General features: G+C 41.1%; 1 protein-coding gene across 1 annotated transcript; it reads right to left on the reverse strand.

Annotated features, from left to right (window-relative positions):
- Window positions 1-7117: 7117 nt before the first annotated feature.
- On the reverse strand, window positions 7118-9850 carry LOC106447796. The gene is made up of 4 exons (XM_048775048.1): window positions 9035-9850; window positions 8734-8946; window positions 7694-8548; window positions 7118-7588 (listed from the first exon to the last, which is right to left on the reverse strand). Exons 1-4 carry the CDS (start codon window positions 9848-9850, stop codon window positions 7118-7120), a joined length of 2355 nt encoding a protein of 784 aa, XP_048631005.1.
- Window positions 9851-10981: the final 1131 nt, after the last annotated feature.

The raw sequence follows: 10981 nt of genomic DNA on the forward strand, positions 1-10981 counted from the left end.
ACCTTTATACTATCGAGACAATAAAATTTTCGTTAATGGAGTTTCTTGTTAGGTTGGTTTAATTCAGTCATATGTAAACGATAACCTGACCGTAACCGTAAGTCAGTCTTTTGATAAGTCAGTATATTTTAATAAAATCATTTAATAGCCGGAAAATTAAATTAACTCAGCCGTGAAAACAAATAATTCAGTCTTCAAATAGCATTTACCTAGCCTCATAACGTGGATAAAGGGCACGCTTGGCATTTAAAAAATGCCAGTAAAAAATGCCAGTAATAAACAATTAACTCAGCCCTTAATTAGATTTTACTTAGCCTTAAGAACCATTAACTCAGCCTTCAAATAGCATTTACCTAGCCTAAGAAACAATTAACTCAGCCTTTGAAACAATTAACTCAGCCCTTGGAAACAATTAACTCGTAGTCGAAGAGATGCTTTCCAAAGGACATGAACTATCTCGTAGTCGAAGAGAAGCTTTCCAAACGACTCCAATAGATCATTTTTTATTTATAAATACAAAGCGCACAATGCCACAAATCCAAACCCTCATTAAGTGATCAAGTGGCAATGGAAGGATCGAAAAGATCGATGAAGCGTCCTATGGAGGATGTCTATGGCGCGGATGCTGTTGAAGGTTATAACAAAGGGAAAATGGAAACGACGGAGCATTACAGGGCGCTTCTCCGCTTGGCCAAGGAACAAAGGCAATCTGAATCTGAATGGAACGACGCCTCCAGCAAAGTAAATTCTATTGCTGGGCGCATGGAATTGCTTGATGCCATTATCAAGGCCGAAGGCAAATTTGACCTCGTGGCTGAGTTGGAGACACTTACCGCTCAGCATTGTGAAGCCGAAGCAGAGTTGGGAGCTGTGAAGGTCATCGACCCTGACTGGTGTAAGCTTCATGAAAAATGGATGCTGGATGATTAATCTCATGTCATCAACTTCTCTTTTATTTTTATGTTTTTTAAGACCGGATTTTATGTACTATGTAACACACATCATGTTTTATTTTCTACCTATTCATATAACTCAGTCGTGACATAAATTAACACAAATCAGTTTTAGGCGTGAAATAAAATTAACTCAGTTGTAAAAAGAATTAATTCAGCCTTCAAATAGCATGTACCTAGCCTAAGAAACAATTAACTCAGCCTTGGAAACAATTAACTCAGCCTTTAAATAGCATTTAATCAAATATCAGAAAATAACATTATTATGCGTGTGAGAATTTTTGGCTGCCATGATAATATCGAGACTCATTATTAGTATGTCTTTACATATAGGGATACGGCAAGAACTCATGTATTATAACTAACAATAACTCAGCAAGACGGTTCATTTATCCAGACCAGTGTAAATCGAGACCATTATTATGCGCGTGATCAAATTCAGTTGCCATGAGTTTTTCGATGTTTTCCTCGACTCTAATTGGCCAGTAAGATATAATTCAGCCAACTCAGTCGAAACATGATTCGCGACGGTTGGGATTTCACGTGAATTTTAATAAATCAAAATTAATTTTAGGCGTGTGAAAATAAGTCAAGGTTCTAACAAATATCGAGACCTTTATACTATCGAGACAATAAAATTTTCTTTAATGGAGTTTCTTGTTAGGTTGATTTAATTCAGTCCTATGTTTTAATCAAATCATTTAATAACCGTGAAATTAAATTAACTAAGCTGTAAAAACAAATAATTCAGTCTTCAAATAGCATTTACCTAGCCTAAGAAACAATTAACTCAGCCTTAGAAACAATTAACTCAGCCCGTAAATAGATTTTACTTAGCCTTACAAAAATTAACTCAGCCTCGAAATAGATTTTACGTTGCCTTAGGAACCATTAACTTAGTCTTCAAATATATTTAACTTAGCCAACGAAACAATTAACTCAGCCTATAAATAGCATTTAATCAAATATTAGAAAACAACAACTTAGCCATAGAATATTAGTCTCGACATACAACATACTGGAATAGCAAATAACATAAAAAGATAAGTTTCGATACATTACATCTTCACCACTTCCTTGTGTCCCTTAACAGGTTTATCGGTTCAAAATCACGTAAGAACAAGCCGAGCTCTTTGATCCAGAAACAGCGGTTATACATGTTATCATCCTTAGTGTAACACCCCCGAACCGTCCTAGGCATAGGTCGACCCACCGGCCAACAATCAAACAAGAACATGACCGACAGACGACCCACACCAAGGGTTGGAGATGAAAGGCCAACCGGCCAGCCAACAATCAAACAAGAACATGACTGACCGTCCAACCCAACACCATGGTTCAGAAGCGCTACGTGACGGGCTAGGGACAATCCGGTCAGAGTCACAAACTTTACTCCACAACCTAGACCAGTTCATCCACTAACTCGTCCCGCTGCGTCAAGGCATAAGGCTTTGCAACCCGTACCTAGAGTTAGCGTTTTCCGTTAGATCAAGGCCTAAGGCTTTTCAACCCGTACCTCGACCTAACGTTGTGTTAGACCGGACTAGTCAAATGTCAGAGTACTCATGAAGCGCATATAAAACAATTACTTTTATTGATTCAAGAAATATTCATACATTGAATAATTCAAGACTGGGCCCGGCCTAATGCCAAATCGAGTCAACATAACACAATTCACAATACCGTTTACAAAAGGCATGAAAATCTACACCGGCGGTCATAACGTCCAGCACGAAGCTATCTGATCGTCCTTACCTAAAGCGACCTGCAAAAAGGACAACAGAGTTGGATGAGTAATCTAGTATTACTCAGTGAGCTGGCGGCCTCTACCCGCAACCTAGACTCTACCCAGACAACCCAAAATAACAATCAATCTAGCCCTAGCATGCAATAAAAGCTAAGGCTAAGCAAGCCGTTACTAAGTTAGACTTGGCCTCCTGCCATGATCTAGCTTCAAGTAACGGGAACCTGCATTAAAACAAGTCAACAAGCAATTCCTAGTTAACCATATATACGCCTGAGTTCAATACTCATGTAGTGTTAGACACTTAGACTATACAAGTATCATTAATTGATCGACCAACAATCAAACAAGAACATGATCGGCCAACCAATGATACCGCATAGCTTTAATATCCACCACCCTTCACAAGCAATCACTCAAACACATACAGGCCAACGTCAGGCCTACACTAACGAAATACACATCAAGCCTAATCCGGTACCTAAACCAGACTTAGACTTAACGTCAGAACCTGCAAGCAAATCAATCAACCACAAACACAATCACAATAATAAGACTATGAGTAACTACGACTCGATCTAACTTGTAACACCGTATATCGGTGCTACACTAACTCGAGGGTTCCATAACCCTCTACGACACTCTAACACAACACTCTAACCTGGGCCCTGGTGACATTGTGTTCCTCCTCTCTATCGGCAATATCCTATCTCCCTACCACAAAGGCCAGAAGAAGGAACTATCAACCGACCGGGCCCACAGTCATTCGGGTCACCGCGCGACAGCCCACAATCCTTCGGGTCACTGCCACATTACACCGTCGTGTAATACTCAGCCATAGTACATGACACCGTTCGTCTGAGTCTTCCCGATCCAGCGAATAAGGGGTTTCCTTGAACCCGCTGGGTACGAGGCCGAGGAAACACTAATCAACCCCAAACAAGCCTAGCATGGGCGGGTTACGCACATACTGTCGGCAACACTCACACAACACAAACTCAATCTAGAACCTAACCTAAAGCTAAAGTTCCAGATCCTAACTAGACACTCGACTCTACAACGCAACCCAATAGTACCAGTAGTCCGGCCTATATGGCCTAAGACCCTTAGTACTAACTACAAAACAATAATATCAATACTAAACAACACAATCAAACCGTTACCCAGATAGTCCAGCCTCCCACTGAGAAACTATCTTTAAAGATAACGGGAACCTGCACTCAACAATATCAGCACGCAATAATAGAAAACATGATGCATCCTAGCCCTAGTCCTAGTCAGGTTATTAACTCAGTCTTAATTCTATTCATCTCAGCTTAGCCCTTGCTAAACTGAGTCCGGTTCCATAAATAAAATAAACCCTAAGGACTCTACCATTCAATAACGTGATCATTCAACTCTATATGCGACTCGATCTACCCTAAATTCCAAGTGGAATTCAAACAAACCAACTCACAGTGTTCTAGGCGAGAAGCAGCTGGTTGATCGGAGAAGACTTGGCCAAAACCCGATGGAAGACTTGACTGGACTGGACTGATCTTGACTTGGACATAACCTCGGCTTCATCATGAAGAAACTGACACGTCTGGACAGACTGATCTGGACAGAATCTCCTTTAGCTGCGGGACAGTTCTTCGGACATTTCGGCGGAGTATCGAGGAGAACTTCAACTGATCTGAACCCATGGAACTGAACTAATCTTGGACAGCACCTCCACTTGATTGTAGGAGAATATGACTGGCTTGGACGGATTGAATTGGACAGAGCTTCCGCGTCACAATCGTAAAGAATCGACGATTGGACGGAACTTGCCTTCTCGGTCTTCAGAATCGATCAAACTCTAGATCGAACACTTTCTTTCTCTCTCTCTCTCTCTAGCCACGTTGACTTCCCATTTGAAGTGATCTTCCCTTGATTGATCTTCAGTTGGACAGAACCTTCCCTTGGCGCTGACTCGAAATCAATAGAGAACTGATCTCGAAAACTCTCGAAAACTCTCAAAATAGCTCGAAATCACTTGCTTTCTTTTTCTACTTTTCTCTCACGTTTTGAAATGGGTTTGGACAGGTCTGGATGTGAAGAAATGAGCTGGGGTCGTGGGGTATTTATAGGAGACACCAGCCAATCAGCTTCAGGTTGGTGGCAGCCCGTGTCTCGATCCGCATGGCTCCGGACGCATGCACGGCGACACCTCGTGCTCCACATGGCTGGCTGCATGTCCAGGATACATGCAGGACGCCACCACTCCTCCCAGATGTCAGGCTGCATGACTGGAGCTCATGCAAGGCGCCACACATCCTCACACATGTCGATCAGCATGCTTCGGTTGCATGCGCAGAGACACCTCGTGCTTGGCCGTTCCACCTCGTGCTTCTATGTGTCAAGCTGCATGTTCAGCTTTCATGCACGTCTACACCTCCTCCTTGTGTTGACACTCAGCTGCTGATGTGATAGACAGAACGTCCTGGCCATATGCATAGGGACACCTCGAGCGTCTTGGTCGGTTTACGCGATTTTTGACCCTTCCGGCATATTTTCGTCTCGCGATCAATCCCGAATATTTTTCCGCTCCCGTTCTGATGAGCTAAATATTTTTAATAAACTCCAATCTGAACTCTGACCTGGTGGTAAACATTTCCTGATCCTTTGGCTTCATCGAAAACTTTCGTAATACTGAAATTAGGGTTTTCGTCCAATTTCGGGTTTTCCCGTCGTGCTTCGATCCCGTCGTGCTTGTTTCCCGTCGTGCTTGCTTCCCGTCATGCTTAATTCTCGCCATGTTTCCAATGTCTTCGAAATAGTATTCTGCTGATACGAAGTTTCACGGAAAACTTCTTGCTGAAGAAACGTCATTCTTCCAAAACGTCGAGCTTCTAAACCGTCGTGCTTCCAAAAATGTTATGCTTCCAAAACATCCGTCTCATCAATCTAAGACATCTTCTAACTATGGTCGAGCAACTTATTCGACTCATAGTTAACTCACGATCACTTCTTCACCCACTTCGTAATTCAAAACTTCTCGATCGCCCGCGACTCGACCACCACAAAGGTACTCGACCATTCTCTCTCCTTTTTTTTTTTTTTTTAACGGGTTTCTACACTTAGTGACATCAATGTGCCACAAGCAGTGACATTGTCGCTGCACAAGATTTGCACATTGTCATCTGTAGAACGGACATAAAAAAGCAAATGAACAGGACCTTATGGTTGCGAAAATAGTCACCATGCCACAAACCCCAACCCCATTTAACAGAGCGCACTAGTTTACCGATCCTGTCAACAGATTCAAATGGAATACCATCAAAATACTTCCCATCACCCTCAAAGATTGCTCGATTCATTGCGTGTGTATACACAGCACGCTCATATCCAGCATCTGCTGCACGCTTCATGAGAGAAAGCCCTTCTTCATGAAGGTCCAAGGAGTAGAAAAACGGTACACCTTTTATATAAAGCGTGCTTGGATTTCCCTCATCGTAGCAAGCTTTCAACAACTCAGAAGGCATATTGAGTCCCCAGGGAACGGATAAAACATCGGGGAAATGGTAAACCCCACGCCGCTCTGCTAACGCCTTCATCGACCTCGACGATGCTTTGAGGCCATAGAGATCTTGGATGGAGTTACGGGCCGCACGTTCAACCACTACCGCCTGAATTTCTTCAGACAATTCAAGAAGAGGGAAAATTTTCATTTACTCTCTCAGGGGTGAAATTGATTTAGATAGACAGAGAAAATGTGTAAAAATATAGAGTTGAAAGTCTTATTTATTGGCAGTGTGAAACTCAGTCGACTGACGACCTTTCTTTTTTTTTGGCGGGAATTTTTAAAAAATAAGCATGAAAATCAACAAATCAGCCGTAATACAAAAACATTAAAACCATAAACTAAGCCGTAATACAAAAACATGAAAATCTCTACAACACTTGCTTACATCGGACAAGTTTTCGCATAATGATATAAGAAAAATAGGATGAAATCTGCTTTAGAAGTTGCACTATCAACTTCTAAAGCAGATTTCATCCTATTTCATACTACTAATTCAAAATAACTCAGCTGTTAAAAAGGTAACTCAGCCTTAGTAAACAAAAACTCAGCCCATGTTAACACTAACCCAGCCGTTACGCATATCAGAGTCGTTGAGATGCTTTCCAAAGGACATGAAAAATAACAGCCCGGCCATAAGTATTAACTATTAAAATCAACAACCCAGACGTAAGAAAAACATGAAAATCAACAAATCAGCCGTAATACAAAAACATTAAAACCATAAACTAAGCCGTAATAAAAAAACATGAAAATCCCTACAACAACCCAGACGTAATAAAAACATGAAAAAAAACAAATCAGCCGTAATACAAAAACATTAAAACCATAAACTAAGCCGTAATACAAAAACATGAAAATCCCTACAACACTTGCTTACATCGGACAAGTTTTCGCATTATGACCACTCTGTCTACATCGAGAACATGTGTGCTCTTTCCTAGGACGTTTGTTTGATAGTGCAATTTCTAAAGCAGATTTCATCCTATTTTTCTTCGGTCTGCCTGGTGGTTGACGTACAGTCGGGGGCAAGAAGCGTTGGTTAGCCACGAGTTCTGGAACAGGTTGCGCTGAATCAACCGGCATGACCGATTCAGCGTATGCGCTAACCAAATAATTGCTGGTATAGTAAGGACTGCACATGGATATACGAGAAACATTCCTGTACTCCGCCGCTGCGATTGCGTGTACACATGGTAATTTCTCGAGTTCGAAACGGCGACATGTGCACTTTCGCTCTACCAAATTAACAACATGCAAAGACTCGCCGGAAGATCCATATTTAACTTCAGTGTGATGATCATCAATCCTCTGTACCGCCAAATCTCTGGCGGCAGTTACACGACCCTATTAAAAAATATATAATTAATGTGAAACGACTGACTTAGTACACCTTAAGGGCTGACTTAAGAGCTGTAAAGACTGACTTATGAATTTAAAGGCTGGCATCACACCACGAGTAAGCGTGGTTCGCTGCGATATGGCATCCTCTCTTCGTTCAGCAAACCATCTGGTCATCATAACCCGTATCGATTCAAATATCCGAACAATGCTAAGACCTCTAGCATTCGACAATGCTCTGTTCATTGATTTCGCTATGTTCGTAGTCATCAAATTGTACCTCTCGCCCGGGAAATGAACACGCGTCCACAGTCGGACATCAGCCCTTTGGAGGTAGCCGTGGAGTACTGGATTAATCGCTTCAATCTCCTCGAAAATCTGAGTAAAGTCAGACATCCTAAAACATCTCGCCGCTTTCTTCACTAGACGAAATGCATCTTTTCCTTTGTACCGTCCCAGTATATTCTTATATAGATGGTACGTGCAAATTCCACGAGAAGCAAGCGGATACACATTTGTAATTGCTTTCCCAATCGAGTTACGCCTATCCGAGATTATCGCAAGACCCTCGTCGTCAGGAATCAAAAGTTTTAGTTGCGTAAAAAACCAATGCCAGGAATCATCATTTTCAGTGTCAACCACTGCGAAGGCTATTGGAAAAATCTGAAAGTTACCATCCTGAGCTAGTGCTGTGAGAAGCGTCCCTTTGTATCTACCATTAAGAAACGTACCGTCGAAAACAAAAACTTTGCGCATGAAAGGAAACCCATTTACGCTCGCACCAAACGCAAGAAACACATACATGAATTTTCCATTCTCATCGATTTGAAGACGCGCAAATGTACTCGGATTTTCCCTTATTATCATGTATAAGTAAGAAGGCAAGCGTTCAAACCCACTCTCAGGTGTTCCCTGAACGATTTCCCTTGCAAATTTCAGCGTCCGGTAAGATTTCCAATATTCCATCTGTTCACATGAAAAACGATACACATAACTCAGCCACATCATACAATTAAGTCAGTCACAACATAAAACTAATTCAACACTATTTTAATATAACTCGGCCGCATTGTGTAAATATATCAGCCGCTACGAAACACATATTACTCAGCTGTTTCGTAAACATAACTCAGTTGCACCAAAGTAATTACCTTTACACCAAACTGCTTAGTGATAGCTATTCCAACACTCGTAGGGCGAACGGCCGGACCAACGTCGCCGAGAAAGTTCTTGTACAACTCTCCTAAAATATCTGGTGTTGCATTTCGACATCGATTAGAACGCTCAGTTGTAGAACATGTATGATTCGATTCGTAAATACAAACATAGAACGCCGGGGATTCCCCTTTGGTAGAAGCACGAACCTTCCAGATACATCCATCAAACCAACACTTAACAATGAATAATGTTCGGGTTTGGTATGTCTACATCATAATCAAATCGATCCTTCACTGTAAGAAGTTTCAGTCGTCTCTCCAAATCGGCTTTACTCTCGTATCGTTGCCCTACCGCAAGATTTAACGACGACATCTCCAACCTTAGAAGAACCTCCTCACTCTCTTTAGACCCGCTCATCGAGAAGTTCTGATATATCTTCTTGGGAGGTATCGTTGGTGACTCTTCGTCTTCTAAAGGAGACTCACCGTATGAGCTGAAGTTATCATCTTCAGATGACGCACCGTCCGAGTCGTCGAACATATCAAATCGGCTATCAAATTCATCGTCTTCTTCCTTTTCTTGGCCTGTTTCATCTTCTCCGCCTACGTTCTGATTTTCTCCTTCCACAATACTAGAGCAATCAATCTCATTGTCCTCTTCTTCCTTCTCCGAACTGCAACCATCGTAACTCCCACTGTAATTATCGTCTCTGGACTCAACTTCTGACGCTTCTACTTCTGAGCTAAAACTGAAGTTTGTTTTAGTCTTCTCTCTTGCTCTGTCGTCCTTGTTCTCCGTAATCTCAACACAAAGACGTAGTTGTTCGATTTTCTTTAGGGCTACAAAACCTTGCAACTGCCGAGTATTGGACACATACACTGGTGGAGTGTCGTGCGCCATTGTTTTCAATGATTTATTCGAGAACATGTAGCTTAGCTGAATATGATCATTCATTTCATTCAATCCGTAATCATCGAGAACATACTTTGCGAAAGCTTCATGTGTAGAGTTCTCATCTAAATGGAGAACTCTACACCCTCTACTATCAGCTTTGAATACATATTTGTTTTTCTTAATCCAGTTACCGGAAACAATAATAACCAGATCCATAACCAACTGAGATAGATGAAGAAGAGAAATAACGGGTATGAAAGGGGAGGAGAGGAATATGAACAGGCTGATTAAAACCTAGTTTTGAAGTTCTTTCGTTACTGATGACATGGCAAATCTGAATTGATGACATGGCAGCTGACATGGAAATTCGGTTTTTCAGCCACCAAAATAATATATAACTCAGACACCCTAAGTCAGTCCACATGTAGTAAGTAAGTCTGCCGAAACGTGGATACTAGTTCAGTAATTAATCTTTTTCGATAACACAGCTGTAAATAGGATGAAATACAATAAGCCAACCATATCGTTTAACAATTCAGCCGTAAAACAATATTATTTTAGTAATTAATCTTTCGCTAATAACTCAACCACAATACAGATGAGTTTCATGTTAAACCATCCAGTTTCGGCTGATTTAAGATAACCCAGCCGTCAAACATCCCATAACCCAGCCATTCGGTGTTCATTAACTCAGCCGTGGGTATATAACTGAGTCGTGTCTTTACTACGACTCAACCAAATTTTCCAGAAATCAATCCATCGTTGATTAAGTCAGCCGTAACGCCAGTACGTAAGTCAGCCGTTGTCCAATAACTCAACTAGATTCATATAACTCAACCCTTACGCGTGGTTTACTTATTGTCTTAAATCAGCCTTTTTTACTAAGTCAACTATTTTATTATAAGTCAGCCGAAACTTATACATATACCAGCCGTAACGAAAGACGTATTCTTTTACGGCTGACTTAATGAAAACAAGGAAGCATATTCCTATGTGTCGCCGGATTTTTGCTTACGTGGCGTTAAAAAGTAATGGCATTCTCGTAAATACGTTTTTTTCTCATAACGTGGATAAAGGGCACGCTTGGCATTTAAAAAATGGCAGTAATAAAAAAAAGATTTGTATGGTTCTGGTCATAAGTCCTAAAATATATAATATCTGAGTCAACTTCCCTTATTGTAGCCTATTGTGCAACTTGTGAACTTATGCGATACTAGTGTGTGATCTATCTATTAGGATGATGAATGATGTATGAACCTTGGTTATTATCTATGAAATATCTATTTGGCCCAGTTGATGCTGGATTGTTTAAGTGTGAATGTTGGAACCTCAAAACTCTGAAAAAGA

Source organism: Brassica napus, unplaced genomic scaffold (genome assembly GCF_020379485.1).
Source record: "Brassica napus cultivar Da-Ae unplaced genomic scaffold, Da-Ae ScsIHWf_646;HRSCAF=948, whole genome shotgun sequence".
NCBI lineage: Eukaryota > Viridiplantae > Streptophyta > Magnoliopsida > Brassicales > Brassicaceae > Brassica > Brassica napus.

Excerpts from the sequence above, each read along its gene's own strand:
- LOC106447796 (XM_048775048.1), bottom strand. The coding sequence starts at position 9,850 with ATGGATCTGGTTATTATTGTTTCCGGTAACTGGATTAAGAAAAACAAA. Across the intron at positions 8,947-9,034 it reads GACGACTGAAACTTCTTACA|GTTCGTGCTTCTACCAAAGG; the intron begins GTGAAGGATCGA and ends TGTATCTGGAAG. Across the intron at positions 8,549-8,733 it reads CTAAGCAGTTTGGTGTAAAG|ATGGAATATTGGAAATCTTA; the intron begins GTAATTACTTTG and ends TCATGTGAACAG.